The sequence below is a fragment of the Cydia amplana genome, chromosome 2 (genome assembly GCF_948474715.1).
Source record: "Cydia amplana chromosome 2, ilCydAmpl1.1, whole genome shotgun sequence".
Taxonomy (NCBI): domain Eukaryota; kingdom Metazoa; phylum Arthropoda; class Insecta; order Lepidoptera; family Tortricidae; genus Cydia; species Cydia amplana.
In genome coordinates this window covers 2,117,187-2,137,884 of record NC_086070.1, presented here as the reverse complement: position 1 = coordinate 2,137,884, position 20,698 = coordinate 2,117,187, and the positions used below count along the sequence as shown (strand labels likewise).

Below are 20,698 nucleotides of genomic sequence, written 5' to 3'. Positions count from 1 at the left end.
ATCAAATGCCACGTTTTTGAATGTATATGCTTGATTTGTTGATAAAAACACAAAAATCACTATATGTATGCCTTTAAGATTTGAGGAGTTCCCTCGATTCCTCATGGATTCCATCATCAGAACTGGGTTTTGACAAAAACGGGACCAATCTGTATGCATATAGATACAATCAAAAAAAGAATTTTCAAAATCGGTCCAGTAATGACGGAGATATGGAGTAACGAACATAAAAAAAAAAAAAAACACAACCGAATTGATGACCTCCTTCTTTGAGATTTGGAAGTCGGTTAATAAGCGATCAAGCGACAGTTAGTTCGCTCGCTAGCGCTTAGTTCGCTATTCCATAACACTGTCCAATTATTTTACGATGCGCCCGGTTTGCAGCTAAGAATATCAACGAATGCATTGATCTGATCGATCGTCGCCTCTTTTATAAGGCAGATCGTGACATGCCTGGGTTAATCTTAGTCAGATCATGAAATGGCGGCGTTTCATGATATGCCTAGGAATATCTCGATATGCCCGATTTTACAATCTGCCGCCTATATATACCTACAGTGCCATTGACTCAAGTGGGAGACTAAGCCAACGATTACCGTAGAAAAACAGTAATAACAGTATGCATCGATAAATATAAACACTGCGTTAACAGATGATGTAACAAATAGAGCATTTATTTTATCAGCTCTACATTTTTCTGTCTCAATTGCGTGGTGTCTGACTTCTATTTGACACAGCATGAAAATGATTCTGCTGTTACTAAATTTCATAATCAAACACTAAATTTACTAATCGCTCAAACATCGGAGCGACGTGCGAATCGGATGCAGTGTGACTTTTAAGCCCAGTTTTCTTCTGTATCGAATAAAATTTAGAAAATGCAGTCCAATAACATTGCTATGCAGACTCGCTTCATTATCGCTAATTCGTAATTACAAAGATAAACTAAGTAAAACCTCTACTTTAAGTGTTCATGCTTAGAAATGTTCGCCAATCTAACCTGAATGCGAGCGACGTTACAATTAGGGCTCATTTAGACGATGCGAGAACTCGCATGCGAGTTTTATTACATTGCGGGTTTTGGTCGGTCGGTTGAATTGGACGTAACCAACAGTCTGCAATGTAACTAAAATCGCATGCGAGTTCGCGCGCCGTCTAAATAAATCAGCCCTTAGACATTTAGCGCATATTATACGTGGAAACGTTGATCGCGCAGTTATACGAGTTTGCTAACGGGCGACCTGCGGCGCGGGTCACGGCGCAGCGGTTTTGCTTTCAAAATGGCAGATAGGGAAATTAATTTCATTCACAGCGATAGCAGAAAAATGCTTGATTTGATTTGTATACTTAGAACAATAAGGTTGGGCATAGCTAAAAACTATTCAGTTTTAAGCAATCAAAAATTTTAAAATTACATAATACTCACTCTTCTTCCTTTAGGAAGTCGATTAAAAACAAATCAATTGTTTTCTCAATACCTAATTAAAATCAGATCACTAGTTTTATGATACGGTGGAAAGTCTGTCCTAATCCTGTTGTCGTGTCTAAAAATATTCTTAGGCAATGCTAAACTCATGAATTCTGCACATTTAATAATATACCTAATAAATATTTAGGTAGGTATAGTCCGTCAACCAAATCTTGTCAGTAGCAATGTAAAGCAAACTAAAGTAGGGCAACACTCAAAGAGCAGTATTGCGCTAAGAAAAGCAGCAATGTACATCGAACCAACAGTTTTTTTTTTCCGCTGAGCGCGCCCTGCGTACGTCAATTCAAATTGTCACTCGCGGTTTATTGAAAAAAATTGAAACATGGACGGACAATTTAAAAGCGATGTTAAAACAATGTTAATCAAAATGATGAACAAATTTGAAGATATCAAAAACAACTCCCTATAGTAGTGCTTATATTCTCTTTGTTCCCTATCTGTCTTCTAAGTTTACTAAAATAAAATCATATCAAAATGCAGATAATTACTTAATTAGATAGTGCATATATTTGTTATTTACAATATAATATGCCACTTGTTAATGTAAATTAGTGTACTGTTCTGGATGAATATGACATACCTGTGTAATTTTTTTGATTGGTATATATTGTACAATATACATATTAAAAATAAAACAACTGATATTTGGGTGTTTATTTAATTTAAAGGTAAATAAGATAAGGGTCACTTTTCGACTTGGTTGCGTTGTACACGTACATAAACCGCCATAGGTAAGTATTGTCTGAAAAGATACTACCTACTACGAACGCCTTATATTGGGCAAGATTTAATCCTGCAACAAACATGTATGGATTAGGTAGATATTGCGAAAGAACGGCGATATAATCAAGGCTCTTAATACTGTTTAAAAGGTTTACCTTTGTAAATAGTCACAACTGATTGCTGAAAATATTAGACATGTGGGCCTATGGACGGTTTCCAGGACACAATTTATGGTCTTGTTGGATAGATTTAGGCATACGTTTTAATTTTATTAATGCCTTTTAACCCTAAAACAAAAAAACTGAACATAATCTTAAAAGTTCGAAAGAGTTCTTCCAGTACTTGTTTGTTTGTTTCAGTAATGTTTACCATCAACGAGCATGATTGTACATTGTAGGCCCCTTAGCTTTGCTTATTCTTATTTAATGTATTGGTATTTAATGGTGACAGCAGAAATATCTCTTGAAACAGAAACGATTCAGAATGAAAACCAAATGAAAACAAATAAGGTGACGGCTGTCGTTCACGATCCACATTCCACAGATAAAACACAGATGACACGCGTTTTGGAATTATTTGAACACAGTGTTGCTAACCCGCGATTTTTCAAATTTGCCGCCTTTTACTACTGACAAGATTTGGTTGACGGACTTTAGGTACCTACATACTATCCTCCTTAATCGAAGTTTTATTTAGCTAAAACTTCATTGATCTATGCGAGATACGCCGTTTTGTTTCAGAATAGCCTTGCATTTCCCATGAGCTTCGTTACCTAGGTACATGTATTATATTAAACAATGTAACAGAAACGAGCTATTCTATAACATCACAAGTGTCTTACTTAGACATACATATAAGACATAGATGATAAGTTAAAACAAGACCCAAATATTTTTAGTGTAATAAGCAGGTACGTTATGAAAAACGCTGGCCGAGATCTATCGATAATCGGGTCGATTTTTATTTTGTTGTGTAATTTTTTTCGTTATACATATTGGGATAAAATAAATGGTTGGTTTGAATAGCTCCTCATTATGAACGGAATAAATTCTAAAGTCCAAAATGGGACGAAAAAAATGTTATTGATTTACCATTGAGTTACGAAAACATACGTTTTTGTAACTCAGAGAAATATCACTACATAGTATAAAACAAAGTCGCTTCCCGCTGTCTGTCTGCGCCTAATGTATGCTTAGATCTTTAAAACTACGCAACGGATTTGATGCAGTTTTTTTAATAGATAGAGTGATTCAAGAAGAAGGTTTATGTATAATCCGACACAGGAGCAGCCGATGCAACGGAGCCACGCCGTTTTATCGACTAAATAGCTAGTGTTTAGTTTTAAGTTTATAAAATACATATGTATGTTAGTCTGTAAGGTATTTGTAATATGGGCCTTGTTGCCTGAATTAAATTTCCAAATAAATAAATAAAATAAATAAATAAATAATTTGTTAACCCGTGCGATGCCGGGATGGGTCGCTGGTTTAGGATATAGGATAAAATTGCACTCATATTGTACAGAATAGGGAAATCTACCTGATCTATTGACGAAATTTTAACGAAATTTCCACGTAAAATAAAATTCGACAACTAAATAAAATTTGGCCCATTAATGTTACATAATAGACAACCAGATCAAAGTTAAAATGCATTACTTTTATTTCATTTTGTAACCCAATCGCTAAAGATCATTCGAGACATTTGACTTGTCAGCAAAAGGTAAAAATGCAACCAGGACTATGTTTATTGCACCTATGACCATATTACCAAACAGGAAGGTCCATATTTGTATGCTCGATGAGATAAAAAGTGCATTATAAGCGTAACCCAATGATTTAGATCAAACGCCCAACGGCTTGTATTACGGTATAGCACAAACATAGTTGAAATGCAGTAAGTCAACTTATTTTTGCAAATAAACGTACGGCATATTGAATCCAAAAATACTACACAGTAATAATATAAATCTTGGAAAAAAAACGACTTCAAAAAGGATAAAATTAAAATATTATTCCTTATTATATCCGCTAGCAACTGATATGTTTGAAGTCGATGCCAAGCCAGGTAGGTACATTATTAACGAGATTTATAAAAAATAACAGCAAATTTAAAACTGCTCTACTAGCAAAAGCAATATGACATTGCGCAGAACTATTTTTCATTCCTATTTTTAATCTGAACCTTGTTGTTTGCGAGAGTAATGAAACAATAGAAATGCTACTTTATTTGGTTTAAAAAAAAGTTTATAATTGGATGGAAACGGATTGTACCTACATGTAATGCATATTGGGCTTAACGAGGATAGAAGGCAAGGTATGAATTATCCAGCAGTGTTTACTCTCATATTTCGAACATGTGTGAAGTTAGGATACTGTTATGCACCTGTTGTGGAATGCATCCTTGTATGCATAATGCATTCGGCTTGTGAAGATTACGGAGGCATGTCCATTGGCCTGGTATTCGCAGTTTGTAAGGCTTAAAGGATTATTTCGGGTCAGATAGTTCGTTCGCAATCGTATTCCGGGTACGAATAATTTACTTTTTGACCGGGCGAAGTGAAGGTTTCTTTGTCATCTTGGGCAAAAATGCTTCCGTATGTCTGTCAGACTATTTTTTACAGGTCACATTTCTATCTTTCGATTAAGAGTTTGGACATTTCAAAGCGGTGGAACCATGGGGGTCTTAACCTCAGCTGTGAACGGGCCCAGGGGTCCGTGAAATACAAATAAAATGGCTGTTTTTTCACACACACACAGTGAGTTTTTTTAATCTTACCAGCCCTAGTAGCACGGTCGCAGTTTTATCATTTATCACCATGCCTGTCACGTTCTAACAAGTATGTAAGTGCGAAAGTGATGGGCTTAGTGATAGTGGATAAAAATGGAACCGTGCTGAGCCCGCAGGTTTAAAATTTGACATGCCAATAATATATTGTACCTAATATGGCAATTAGCCACTTACAATGTCTAGCAGTAACACATTAGTTTACTGCGACATAAACGCATATTGCTTGTGTCAGCGACAACCTACGTGTATAAATAGAAAGGTAATATCGAATAAAGAAGACATATTTGATCATAAGTCGTCGTTTACCTTACTTGGCTACTCTTCCCTGTGACTCTTGCTCGCCTTCTGAAGTTGACTGAACATAGTTTATGGCTCATGGCGACCCTGCAGTCCCTGCTAGGCTAAATGTCACCCTATACATGAGAAAACAGCGCCCTCTTGACAATGATCATATGTTACTGGTCAGGCTTTAGGTACATTGCAAGTTAAATAAAAGCTTGTAATAATACAGATTCTATAAATAAGATGCAAGGAATACATTGGTAGCGGTCATGTTCAATAGCGTAACCTGAGTGCAAAATGCTTTGACGCGGCAAAACATAAATCTGGTGTTGTCAAGGTTTTCTCAACGATACTGTAGATTATAAGTAGGTAGAATATAATACATTATATATTACAATATTTAAAATTTACTCAGAGTACCTATTACCTACTTCAAGATCTGAAGTAATAGGTCTGTTCGAAAAACACACGAAATGAAAAAAATTTTGCCTAGCGGTGAGAAACTCTGGCCTGTATATGGTATATGTATACTTATGAGTAAGTATAGCACTTGGCTTGACCCAAATCAAAAGATTGAAATATACAAAGGAAGATAGGATATGTGCCTATAGTCTAAATGAGAAATACCGTTACAGGAATGCGATGTCTTACTTGCAACGTTGTGCGCAAATCCGTTGCTGATATCTAAATCCAATAATACCATTGGCGGTATATTATCACAAAACACACGGACGATATATCCGAACATGTTCGAGAAATGGCTACTGACGTAAGCGTAACCGGACGAAATAACCCGATCTGGGGAAAGCACGAGGTGTAAATATTTTGCCATGCGCACACGCTGCGAATTTGGCCGATCGACGGGATCTTTGCTATTCACACTGAACTCTGAGTTTTCTTCCCTAATCATATCAAGGGATAAACAGTGAAGCCCAATAAGTCTAGATCACAGTCCAACCCAAATACAAAAAAGTACGGAACCCTCGGTGGGCGAGTCCGACTTGCACTTGTCCGGTTTTTTGGTCTATTCCGTTTTTAGTAATTATTCAAAATGGCGGAAACCACGTTTGGCAAAGTCTACAGCTCACAGACTGTAGTTGGTAAAACTGCAAGGCTCAAATTATGAAAGCATCTCGTTCACAGACGAGGTGAAAAGTTTGCAAATACTTACCTCTGGCATTGGCCTAATTTTAGCAGTTGATTAGAAACGCATTTGTCCCGCGTCATTAGTACCAACAAATACGCTGTGATCTACGCCACGATGCATTTGAATTTGCATCACAGTTTGGCTGACGTGTTTGGTTGCAAGAAATATTATGTAGCTGCCTAGCTGTCTAGCAGATACTGTAATTATTTTACTGTACCATCGCGCACACTGTTAACTGCCCATCGGTGGACCTTATGCCTATTGTTATTTCATGCGAAGTTAGCTTATAGGGATTTACATTAAAAATACAGAATATACCTATTTATTTCAAGAAATTATCATCCTATGAGAACAGTATAATGATCCCCCCAATAGGCCCAGACTGTAACGTGGGAATCTTAGAGAAATATCGAAATGTTGTAGCTCATGCATTCTTACTGACGTTTGGGCAGAGTTAGTGTGATCAGTCTATGGACGCTTGCGACTCATGATAAAAATCAATAGAGGAGGGTAGTTTAGGTACTTACTAATAGAGCCCGAAGAGTAAAAGCGAAATATCGGTTTTCAGTGGCTGAGGTCGGTCCACGCATGGGCTGTAAATATAGCAGCCCCCAGTTTATTGGCACAAAGAGTACTGTCAAGTTTAAGTGGTAAAGCCTAAAAAGAGGGTGCGTGAACTAAAGTGGACAGCAATACCTCCTGGCGTGAAGGGTATTAAAAAGTTGAATAAGTTATCGGACATTTTAGAAAAAATCATAGAAAATTAATGAAACTTTCAGTTTTAAAATGAAAACACTTCGTTTCCATTACAAATGATGATATTTCGGAATTTTTCCATGTGGAATTTCGAAGACTTTCCGGGGCCACATCAGTAATTTGTAAACCAAAGTTCAGTCCAACGGCAGGTCTGAGATACTTAAATTATATTTGAGCCAGAAGGTGGTAAACTTTCCAAAGCAGAAGATCCTTCTATTGCAATACCGAGAGGTACAGTCAGACTAGAAAACAGTAAGTTCCGTAAACAATCGAAAGGGATAGCGTACGACCCGATGAGCCAATCAGTGATAAGAATAAAGATTAATCACGATGTCATTCGGTAACAGTTTATTTATATATCCCTGTCTTACACGCTCATTGTCAACACTATACAGCGCTTAAACCGCATAACAACTCAAGCTATTACAAACTCAATAAAGACGCAATAAAACTCAAATTGAAATGACTGATAAACTGGCAGTTAATGTCTTGTGGATGTGAGGATGTTGTGTTCTAAGAAATCCCTTGTCATTACGGCATAAGTCTAATTTTAGTAGTTGGCAATAATAGTAATACCATAAATTATAATCATTCATGCACAGTAATTGATGAAAACGCCTTGAGTGAGTGACTGATTGGTGACATGTTGTATAAATTCATTGAAGAAAAATGTATCTTATCTTTTTAGATAGGATCTAGAATTTTCATTTAATTTTTTAGGACATGTAGTATATTTCGATTTTCGTAGCGGACTTAATTATATGATATTGCTTAAATTAAAACCTTACGATACATACATACATATGCCTTCTCGTAAGTAGATATAAGACTTTCAAATTTTAATTTACATAGATCATGAAAATTCCATGAAAATTGGTTGAAGGCAGACAGGTATTACATAATTTAAAAAATATCCAAGTGCATCCTTAGTTAACTCTAGGACCTCAAATTGCTCGGTCAAAAAAAATCACTTGACTATTTATTTTTTTCGAATTAAATAAATTTATTTTGCTACATACACTACAGCATATAATTATGTCAAGGAAGTTAGTATAATCAGGTCATACACTATAGCACTGGCAATGATGGCAATGGCGCATAATGGAACAATTGACTTGCATCAGATTACGCCAAAGCGCAGCCGCCAATCTGCGAGCATTAGACGGGTTAATTGCCACTACCTCGTATAATACTAGGCATCACATTGGAAACTCAACCTTACTGCTTGGTGATAGAGTATAAATATGAAGGAAGAGGTAAGGTACGGTCTAGCGATATTTAGGTGCAAAACTGTATGCGTAAGCTTGAAGTGCATCGTATATCATACAGGTTTAAATCTAAAGAAGATTAAGACAATCCGTGGTTGGTTTTGATTATAGATCTTAAGAGAAGCTAGTAAGGTTTAAATTCCGATAAGTGTACTCATTAAGAGATGTTTGACTACGGTTATGTACATGGTATTTGCGATTAACGCGCCATTATGTGGGGAGAGCCGCGATGACCTAAACATTGCTTTTAACGTTACTTTCGTCGAAGAAAAATCAAAAAAATTAATTTTGCTTGTTTGATTTTATTCAGATACTAGCTGTTGCCCGCGACTTCGTACGCGTGGATTTGTATATTGGTGGTTATATATTCTACATTAGCTTAGAACATTATGCAGCAAGAGATTGCGGTAGGACGGTTAATCATTTCTTAATTATTAATATTATACAACGCATGAGACTTGTCTTTCACAACCTACGAAGTTTCAAGCACCTAACTGAATAAAATTGTCCTCGATGTAATCCCTCTAAACCCCCTTAGAAGATTTTCGTCCTCTATTTAATAAAACCTATTTACGAAGTTTCAAGTTCCTAGCTTTAAATAAAATTTGCACCCTAAGACGAACTTTCATCCCCTTTTTAACCCCCTTAGGGGTTGAATTTCCAAAAACCTTGCAATTACTTTTTTTGTAATCGGCTATTATGCCTTTCTAAAAAGATTCAAAGCATTTGTAATGGATTCAAACTTTCAACCCCTGTTTAACCCTGTTAGGGGATGAATTTTACAAAACGCTGTAATTACTTTTCCTGTATTTTAATAATATCCCCAAATACAAAGATTCAAGTCCCGCACTCTTAAAAATATTTGATCTCCGTACAAACTTTCAACCCCTTTTTCACCACCTCGGGGGATGAATGTTTAAAAACGCTGAAATTAGTTTTGTTGTTTTTTAATTTAATACCTTTTTGCGAAGTTTCAAGGTCCTAGCTTAAAATAAAATTTGCACCCCAAGACAAAGTTTCATCCCCTTTTTTAATTCAACCCCTAAGGGGGTTAGGGGTTGAATTACCTAAAACGTCGCAATTACTTTTTTTTGTAATCGGCTATTATGCCTTTCTAAGAAGTTTCAAAGCATTTGTAATGGATTCAAACTTTCAACCCCTTTTTAACCCTGTTAAGGGATGAATTTTTAAAAACTCTGAAATTACTTTTCCTGTCTTATAATAATATACCCATATACAATGTTTCAAGTCCCACACTCACAAAAATATTTGATCTCCATACAAACTTTCAACCCCTTTTTCACCACCTTGGGGGATGAATTTTCGAAAACGCTGAAATTACTTTTCTTGTTTTTTAATATAATACATTTTTACAAAGTTTCAAATTCCTAGCTTAAAATAAAACTTGAACCCCATACAACCTTTCATCCCCTTTTTAACCCCCTTAGGGGTTGAATTTTTCAAAATCGCTTCTTATCTCTTGTACACTTTATAAATGCAACCTAGTGTGCAAATTTCAACTTTCTAGCTTTTGTAGTTTCGGCTCTGCGTTGATGAATCAGTCAGTCAGTCAGTCAGTCAGTCAGGACACTTGCATTTATATATATAGATTTAATTGCATCATTAATAAATTTCGAAACTCACCAATATATATTATTTTAATTTATTTATTGAATTACGTATTTACATTTACATTATTTCGATTTGTAAGCACAACAAAGTGTTAGAACAAGATTCCAGGAAAAATAATACTTATAGTTGGTCAAACCAAATTGTCAGTCAGTAAGAAGGTAAGAACCAGGAAAACTATACTTATCCTTTTCTATTGGGTACTAGTACTAGTGTAAGACAAAGATAGTATGATTATCTCTGTCTATGTTTGAAATGAGACAGTCCTTTGACAAACTATAACACCTTGCCTCCTTATCTACCTCGCAAAAATGCCGAAGAGTTAACTCTCGGTAGTGTTTGTTTAAACTACAAACACTACCAATTGTACCACTACGAATACCATTAATAAGTTCGTTCGTAAATTCTCTAATTACTTTAAAACAAACTTTAAGTAACGTTAGAGCCGATCGCATAATGTGGAAACGCTTGTTTAGCTACATTCATCGTAATTTTGAAGGAATGTGCACACATGCCTAAAGCAAGTGCTGTAGAGCATAGTCCACGTTTAGAGCTTGTACCGATGACCTAATTGTAGATTATCCACAAGAACGCTATATCGGATTTAGTATGCATCGCTTTATCTCAGTTGCAATAGAATGCTGAAGATATATTATATCTCTATAGGCCGCGCTGCGGTAGGTAAGCTATGTTTTTGTTTTAGTTCTAGCTAGGACTAAACAATTTTTAGGGTTCCCTATTACTAAGACTTCGCTGTCCGTCCGTCCGTCTGTCACCAGGCTGTATCTCATGAACCGCAATAGCTAGACAGTTGACATTTTCACAAATGATGTACCTCTGTTGCCGCTATAACAACAAATACTAAAAATAAAATTAAATAAATATTTAAGGGGGGCTCCCATACAACAAACACGATTTTTTTGCTCTATTTTTTGTTGATGGTGCGGAACCCTACGTGCGCGAGTCCGACTCGCACTTGGCCGGTTTTTTTATCATCAAGCAGGCCGCGTAGCCAACGTGCCAATCGCTTACGCTCCGTAGCGATCGAAACGTAACTGTCATTGTCGCACTAATATGGAAGAGTTATAGAGAGATACAAAGCGTTTCGTTGTCGAAGCGATAGCAATTGTCAGCTTGGCTAGGCCAGCGATAAGGGCTACATCATCATCTTCGCGTTGTCCCGGCATTTTGCCACGGCTCATGGGAGCCTGGTGTCCGCTTGGCAACTAATCCCAGGAATTGGCGTGGGTATTATATTTTACGAAAGTGACTGCCATCTAACTTTCCACCCCAGAGGGGAAATTAGGCCTTATTGGGATGAGTCCGGTTTCCTCACTATGTTTTCCTTCACCGAAAGGCGACTGGTAAATAATAAATATCAAATGATATTTCGTACATAAGTTTCGAAAAACTCATTTGTACGAGCTTAGCCAAAGCGATAGGTACCTACTACATTTTTTATTAAAGGAATATGAAGTAATTCACCGCTTCAGCTAAGACTCGAACTTGAGACCATTTGGAACACCGGTTCAATTGATTTTCACCAACTGAGCTACCAAAATTTCCCGAAAGCGTGCGATTTTTTCCAATGTTTATCGGCACCGGAGTCTCAAGTTATACTGAGAATTCACCAGTTTCATGAAAGTCAAATTAATATGAAAATATACGTTTATAATTACGACACTCCCTCACTTTGGTCTGTTCAAATCGGTGCAAAGTTAGCCTAGTCGGACACTAGAAGACCGTCATTTATCTCCCAAATCTTCCGATCTCGGATGTTTAAATTGTAACAACATCCTCTAGGAGTATAATGCATTCTAACATTTCTAACCCAGTGGCATGTAAATAAAATGTGTGTTAATACTCGTAAATACTAAACAGAAGATAATGAAAACAGAAAGGAACCAGCGACAGAGTGTAGTTGCTTTCACGTGTTAATTGTTTTGTGAGCGTATGTGCGTAGGTAATTATATACATATGTCGGAGGCCGAACGTAAAATCAGGCGTCAAGTTTTGTTTTAGGGTACCTAGGATACTTAAGGTTCGTTAGGTTGCTTCAGATGCCCGAAGGGCAAAACGTCCAGAAATATGAGCATTCTTTTTTCATTTGCTCACAATCTAGACCAAACCTAAGAAGTATACACTAATGCAACTAGTTTAGTTTTCTGTCATATCAACCGCCAATAGTTACGATAAAAAGCAAACACTCAAAAACACTTACAGCGTTCCTCAGCGTCTCTTCCACCCCTTTCTTCGTCTCTTCCTTCAAGTCCACCATCTCCTTGATAAAAGTCTTCATATCCTTTCCAACCTTCGCCGAATATTCCGTGTACAGCAGCAGAGCATCTTCCCTGGCGGAGCGAAGTTCGTCACGAAGCTGCGTCGTTTGACGTTGCTCGACGTCGACTTCGACATCGTCAACGTCATTGACGTTTGGGTCTTCTCGGACGTACACGTATGTTGGCTGGAAAGAGAGGTGAAAATTAGTAAATCGTTCAGTCATTTGTTTTTATGGGTTCTTGGTGTTGAAAGGGTTAACGAGTGCCACAATTTACAACTTATCTACATATAAGGGGGAAGACCCTTAAGGGTTAGCCAACTAACTCGGAGTTAACCTTTTATACAGTATTGTTTAACCCTGTATAAACAGTTAAGTTAGTTGGCCAACCCTTGAACGCGCAGGTGGCCCTTAGTTTTCCCTTCTGTTCTACAAAGTTAATAATGTACATCATGTAGATATAACTGATCCCCCTGAAACTAGTTTCTGTGCAGGACGGATCAGTCATCTCTGTAGCTTACTGTACGTTTGGTTCGTATCCTTTTTCCATTTATTTCGTCAATGTCCTTAGATTAAAAAAATACTGTAAAAACAAATTAAAACTTGCCCAGCTAAAATTTCGCATAATATTAGCACAAACTTTTTAATTTTAATGGCTGCCGTAAATTCTATTTTTATATTCTGTGACGTCATGCGTACGTTTCATTGCTAGGTTTTAAAAATATCAAGGCTCTAGAAATACCAAGGTTTATGTATAGTAGATTGGAATGCAGAAAATAAGCAAATTAACGCTTTGGTATAATCTAACTAGTTGAGATTCAGCGCTCGGGCGTTCACACACATCAAAACATCGTTTCATGTTACTTTTACCTATTACTCCTATTAGCTTTTAAATTAGTACCGTAACTAAACCTTTTGTTTAAGAGACAACGACATCTCTATGATGTTGCACATAATATTTTGTTTGATGACATTTGGTAAGATTCTATTTTAAAATAAGTAATTCAAACTTTAAGTTTTATTGAAAAGGGCCTCAGAGAGAACTTAAACTTATAGGCGTCAGACAAATATAAGACTAGACAGAAATTGTGAGACAATTCTTTCTTCTTCAACGTCTTTACATCAAACAAAAAATCTGATTAAAAATGAAATTAGCAGGTACATATTTTACGTTTTTGAGCACGCGTCAATAAAAAAAAACAAGTTTTTATGACATAGTACGCAAACGAGCAGACAAATCATCTAATAGTAAGCTATTACCATTGCTCTTGAACACCCTTAACACCAGAAGGGTTGCAAAGTCGTTGTCGGCGTTTAGGATGGGAATACGCTCTTTTCTTGAAAGTTTGAAGGTCGTATCGGTCCGTAAATACCGCGGACGATAGTTTAGCTGTGCGAGGGAGGAAGTGCAATGATGTGCAAATAGACTACACATACTAATAACACTGCAGTTAAGACGTGCGAGGAAGGAAGTGCAATTATGTGCAAATAGACTACACATAACACATAGCACTGCCATCAAAACCACAACGATTACTTACAGTTTGCTAGACACGTTATTACACATTTTCACGGCACATTGTTTATTTCACAGCAGTAAAACAACAATAACATAATGCTACAGGTGATAAACTCAAAACAGTCACCCCCGTACATGTTTTATGCGTTTTAAAGTTGCACTTCGAGTGCTGGTTTTGAAGTAGCCTTGTTACAAAGGTCGTCAACACGCGTAGCCAACGTTACAATCGTTAACGCTCCGTAACGTATCGTAGTCATCTCTCTCTATAACTCTTTCTCACTAGTGCGACAGCGACAGTTTCATTTCGTTCGCTACGGAGCGTTAACGATTGCACGTTGGCTACGCACCTAGTTCGGGAACTATTATTTTGATGACGTAATGAAGGAAGCATTAAAAAGTATGGCTTCATTCATGTATTTAGGTACGTTTTATGATCTAGTGCGAAAATGTATCTTGTTTCCTAGTTGGTCCCTAGCGAAGACAAGTTAAACATTTAGGTTAAAGTCGCATGACTGCCAAAAAGACGCTCTCGTGTAATCGAATTTAAGATAATATCACAGCGGCTACAACTAGAGACGTCTGTGCCCTGTTTATCAAAAGATTGTAACTTGTAATACAAGCGGATGTCACTTTTTGACAGCTTTTGTTAGAAAGGGACTTCCACTTGTATTACAAGATAGGTACAAAGCTTTTGATAAACAGGGCACTGGCTGGTCTAATAGCGCTCTAAGCCAAACAAACCCGACGGAAGCGATCAGATTGCATTGTTTAGAATTAGAATAGTTTAGATACTACTACAACGACTACAACCATTACTGTTAGAATATTTCCGTTGTTGTTCTGAGAATAGCTTTGAAGCTTGTTGTGAATTCCATTCTAGTTGTTACTATATGTACTTATTTCGATTTTTTAGCATTAGAAATCTCATTCTAATGCTAAAAAATCGCGATTACGCGATCTTGAAGTGTCTTTTTATTAATAAGTATATTTTTAGTATAAAATTTTTGAAAAATAAGTCACGGCAAATATGTGACAATTACAAATCATATACTTACGATCATTCACAATATTTTGCTTTCATAAGTAATATTTACTGATATTTAAAAAGCATTTTCAATAAAAAGACTTGTCAAGATTGTTTACCTTTTTTCTAATGCTAAAAAAAACGAAATATTAATATTAACTTTTCAAGATAGATGTAGAGTTGTAGGTAGTTATTCATTTGTTAATTGACCATTAACGACGAAAAACTGAATGAAAAACTGTTTTTTTTTAACGATAGCATAAATTTTAAAAATCTGTGCAGCTATTAAGCCTGTAGAATAGAAACACCATTAGGAACAGTAAGAACATCATTAAACGTAAGTCATGTAAACTATCCCAAGTGAAATATTAATGTAAAAGTTTTGAAAAACTGACTTGGGAACTTTTTAATAAGTATTCCTCCAATTTTAAGCCGTCTACAAATGGAACCCATATATGCCCAGGCCACAAAAAATCTACAAGTTTTGAAACCTTATTTATGAAAATCGATTCATTCATTACACGGCACAACTAGGTAGGTATATGACTCTAGAAGTCTAGATTCTAGGTATAAGCGTATATGCTACTCCCCGTAGTTGCTATAGTAGGTTAATAAATTGAAAATAGGGATGATATCATTAACAGCGTACGTTCGTATGTTTAATATCGGCAAATTAAAAAGCCTGCATTCTTTCCCACGGTCGGTATGTAGTAGCAATGTCTCTGCTATTTTACAGCCATAATCCTGCAAGTGCTTATAATGTAGGATTAGAACTTGTTTGAAAGCTAGGGTTGAAAAGCCCACTCTAGGTTATCGATACCTAATCTTAATGCTCTAGCCATTGGTAAAACATAATCTTCTCTTTATTTAAATCGATCCTTGATGAATGCCGAAAGAAAATAAGGAGATTAAATACATTTGTCGTAAAACCACTCGCAAATTAAGAAATGTTTACTGTATGTTCATAATACAGTAAAACCCGCTTAAGACGATTCTGAAGGGACCTAGCAAAAAAGCGTCTTAAACGGGAAATCGTATTAAACGTGAAATTTTTTTTAGTATTATTTCATGTAATTTGTTTATTTAGAATGGAGAACACAACAAAGATTATAAATCAATATTAGGCGGTCAAGGAGACGGCATTCTCAGGCCGCTAAGGACCCGACAAAAGATATTAGCCAAAACAAAAAACTTTAAGGTAGGTAATAAACACATAAACAAATTTTAGGTAATGGTGTATTGCATAACAATACGACGGTTATGTCAATAACACAAACGTGCAGATGGTGCGTAACAGTTAACTTTAAGAAAACAGCCAATACTGGTTCCGGGCGTGATGCGTTGCGACGGCCGGGCGCGGCGCACACCCTCCCATTTCCTCAACTTCCGAATGCACAGAATTGATGAGCGGACCAATTAGCTGATCGCTTGGGCTACAAACATCTGGACAAGTGGAGGTGTCGCCAGAATCGCGTCCCCTTGCGTAATATTAGTACCAACGGCATGGTTAGTCCCCATTTTTTTCACTCTCATACGTAAGTTGGTAACATTTAGATGGCGTATTAAGCGGGACGCGAGTCGTATTAACCATGAAAAAATGTATGAAAACAGGCCTAAAGTTGCAGGGACCGGCGTAAAATGGCGTATTATGCGGGAAATCGTATTAAACGTGATCGTATTAAGCGGGTTCTACTGTATTCAGTCAAAGCTTAGGATTGGATTATCTGAAGTCATCTGCTATATTTTTAACTAGCTAACTCAAAGGATTTCGTGCACTGAGAGTATGTACAGTCGGCAGCAATAGTTTCTAAGCGGGCGAGGTGTTCAAAATGATCTTGACGCGACTTTATTGTTATGAGAATAAGCGCGTCAAGGTAATTTTGAACACCTCGCCCGCTTAGCAATTTCTGCTGCTGACTGTACTTGCGTAGATTACCAGTTACTGCCAAATAACTACTGTTTATAAGGACGTTTCTTTTAATGAAATTTAACCTTAACGTGAATTAACTTGTACCTATGTACTTAAGTACGAGGGATGCCTTTGCCAAGCATTGGGACATGTAGGCTTAATATAAATAATAAATAATGACATCATCTGTCAACATCGTAGCTATAAAATAAACCATTAATTCAGCATTTATCACATTTAACGTATTTTATTAACATTTCATAACAGTGAATCATCAAACAGTAACATACTAAGTAAACTGAAGTATTATCAAGAAATCCTATTCACCTGAAGGTCACCTCATTGGAATCTCTCTACCATTTTCATGTAAAATGAGAAAATCTTTTGTTTTCACTATGATACATCCTTACTGTGACTAATATTTAAAGAATGTGTCACTTAGATGCAATTGTTTGCTAATTTATTTTGCCGTTCCAAAAACATTTAAACACTCTTATGCCCTCGCCGTAGATGTTAATTTTGCTTGGTTTTTGGTTACAGGATGGTAATATAGTAAATCGTAAATGTTATGTGTTGTTACGTCATAAAATGCAATGCCGGACTGTGTTAAATGACCTTGTACGGTGGATTACGATGTCGACTGCAGTAATAATACGTGAAATATAATACCAAAACTATAATGCAATGGCTATTTTTATCCTTGTACAATATCTCTAGGCGCATATAATATTAGGTACATGTAATATATTACAATTAATAGATTGTCATAGGTACATTGACATATATGTATATCTAGGGACTGGCTTTACGGGCAATAAAAATGAGGTGTGACAGGGGCCAGTACAGCGGTGTGAAACCGCTACAACGCGATTGGTTGATGAGTTCGCATCACGCGCGCGATTGGTTGCGAGTTCGCTTCGCATTACGCGCGCTATTGGTCGCAACCAGTCGCGTTAGACTGCACGATTGGCTGGAATTCGTGAGTAACACCGCTGAACTAGTACGATTTTAGTGCCCCATTAGCCCGTCCTTAGATATTATACATCAATGCATAGGTAGCAATAAAACGGTATAAACTTTGAAATGGGTATCTTGTTAGCTGAATCGCATGTTATCACTCGCAATATCCAGTCAGCGCTTTTGGGTCTTCTTGCTTTAGTAGGTCCAGGTGGAGGCGGCCTTACTTAACATAAAACCTTGTCCTTTTTCGCAAAATATAATATCATTAATAAAGAAAATCGTATACGAAGTCTCTTTAGTATGTTGCCAAGCAAAAGAAGCCGCAACGAAATGTCTAGAGGTCAAACATGATCAGATAAACTATCAGCATATTTGCTTGTCAGTGATAAACTGCTATCACTTACCGCTGATAAGAATTAATAAGTGACCTAACATCGTAAGTGAACATGACCTACGCGAACATGAATAGTTGCCGAACAAGGAAATGTAATCAATAGAACTTGTAATGTGACTGTCGGAGATTCTGCGTATATTGATTGACTCGTGGTCTTGATATTTGGAGTTTTGGGAATTTTATGAATACAGTCAAATGTGAATGAATATTCGGTTCAGCTTCGGCGACATTGAGATTAATAACTGTTTAAGTTTAGGTTCTAAATCACGTTTGGTATAGTATTCATTCCCCATATAAACTTCCACCCCCCTTTTCACACCCTTCATTTTCGGGGATAAAAACTATCCTATGTCCTTTCCCGGGACTCAAAATATCTCTATAGGTACCAATATTTAAAACTAAATCCGATCAGCGGTTTAAGTGTAATGAGGTATATTGAAAAGTTTCTTTTTAAATATATAATGTGTTTTTACTACGAAATGGTGTTTAATATGATCGGCATGTGACTTTGTCCCTGACGAATAGATTCCCGTTTGTAAAAAGGTGTCAAGAGCACATGTGTTTTATAAAATAAACAAACACTAGATAACGACCGCATTATGCGCTGATAAAATACCTGACTTATCTTTGTTTTCATACAAAATAGTTTGAATTATTTATTGAAAGATGAAGAATCGCAGAGTTACATAATTTGTGTACAAATAAAATTTATAATGAACGAACGGTGTGTTTGTACAAAATGTTGGTTTTATCTGACTGATATACATATGTATGTACTTATAATGTTCGGGCAGCCCCGTCTCCTACAAGATTTAGCATTAACTATAACCTATTAGTGTAAATGTAATCTGACATTAAAAATTTAATTTTATTAATACATAATTAAATAACTAACCTACAAAACTTAAAAACTAAATCTAAAAATACATAAAACTAATCTTAAAATAAATATATAAGTATCTTAATATATTAAGTTTGTATGCACTAATAAACACATTTTATTAATTAATATTGTTGAGATATTACTTATTGAAAATTACACGGGAAGATGATAGGTATCATACTTATCTAATATCACAAAATAAAACCAGAATGAAAGGTAAGTACCAAATCTTAATGGTTTCCTGATTATTAGGCAGGTATAAGTACTTTAAAAAAATCTCGCTGGTTGGAAATGCATATATGCAAAGATTTAACAGTCTGAAACATGTTCTTTCCTCTCTCCCTATTATTTTTACTAGTTTCCTATAGGTGTATCCATACTTACTATTATTTAGAGTATAGTTACTACATTATAACAGTTATCGCTTTACTCAAAAATTCGAGTTGATATTCCTGTACGTATTTTAAAAGTTTAGTATGTATTATTAGTGAACCGTACGCAGTTTCTACACATTTCGATTTAAAACTTTTTATATTCTATGAAAAACTTACGCCAACTTAAAAAAATAACTCATTAACACACCATTCAAAATAAACATTAACTTTACATTTCACAACAATATTTTAAGGCTTTTGTACTACTTACTGAAATTGCATAATTATAAAGTCCACGGGAAAATTATCTTTTATTTTAATACGATCAAATGCTATCCAAACGTGTAATTTTTTGAATGATTTTTCATAAAAAATATCCATTTTCATTGCTCTTGGTTAGTAAACATTTGAAAAAAAAATCTGCCAGCTAAAAACACTACTTAATTTTCTTTAAAGGCTAAATATCACTTTTATTTCTTTCTATATTAACTGTATTTTTATTATTGATAGTTTTCCCGTGAACCGCTAAAGAACGTGACAAACCTGCGCAGTCGCGAGTACAGCGAGCGCGGCAAGCGCGAGAACGGCGCGCGCGGCCATAATGCACTGACTGCAGCGTGCGATGCGCGCGCGCTGGCACCTGAACCATGACGTGCGCTGACGTCAGGGATAAGAGGAACTGTGAAATCACCGGTTTTGAATATTTTCATTAGTGTTATGGCTAAGACGCTGTTCGATTCCAGCCGAGGAGCCGCTGTCGAGATGATAGATAATCGATTTTAGACAAACGCTAATCGAAAAGTAGTGCGTGATAATTCTTATACTGCTGGCGGTTATTGCATAAAATAAATGAAAAATTAAATGAAATACTTAAGACGAAAGCGCCTCGAAACCGCGCGGTTTTACATACAAACGTTTCCCTTATTTTCCTCTCTGGATGGATATTAACTTATTGAAAATATTTTTACACAATTTGATGTAGGTACCTAATTTGTAAAAAAAGCGCTGGTGGTGGCATAGCGGTAAGAGCGTGCGACTTTCAATTCGGAGGTCGCGGGTTCAAACCCTGGCTCGTACCAATGAGTTTTTGGAACTAATGTACGAAATATCGTTTGATATTAACTATTGTACATGTTTGTAAAGGGACACATGTGACACCTCAAGGTGCCTCAAGGGTTGCGGTTGCGACCGTCCATAGTTTGCGGGCACTATGTTTGTTCACCACCAAAGGTAAAAAAAAAAACCGTTTGAATAGTAGTGTTATTTATTCAGC

At 36.3% G+C, this 20,698-nt stretch overlaps 1 protein-coding gene across 1 annotated transcript in view; it reads right to left on the bottom strand.

The window, feature by feature from the left end:
- Nucleotides 1-20,087, bottom strand: part of LOC134662045 (uncharacterized) — a 40,023-nt gene extending 19,936 nt beyond the window's left edge. Inside the window, exons 1-2 of the mRNA XM_063518310.1 lie at nt 19,969-20,087; nt 12,306-12,548 (exon numbers count right to left, since the gene is read on the bottom strand). Coding sequence (XP_063374380.1) covers nt 12,306-12,548; nt 19,969-20,025 — 300 coding nt within the window. The 5' untranslated portion in view covers nt 20,026-20,087. The remainder of the gene's footprint in view (nt 1-12,305; nt 12,549-19,968) is intronic.
- Nucleotides 20,088-20,698: the final 611 nt, after the last annotated feature.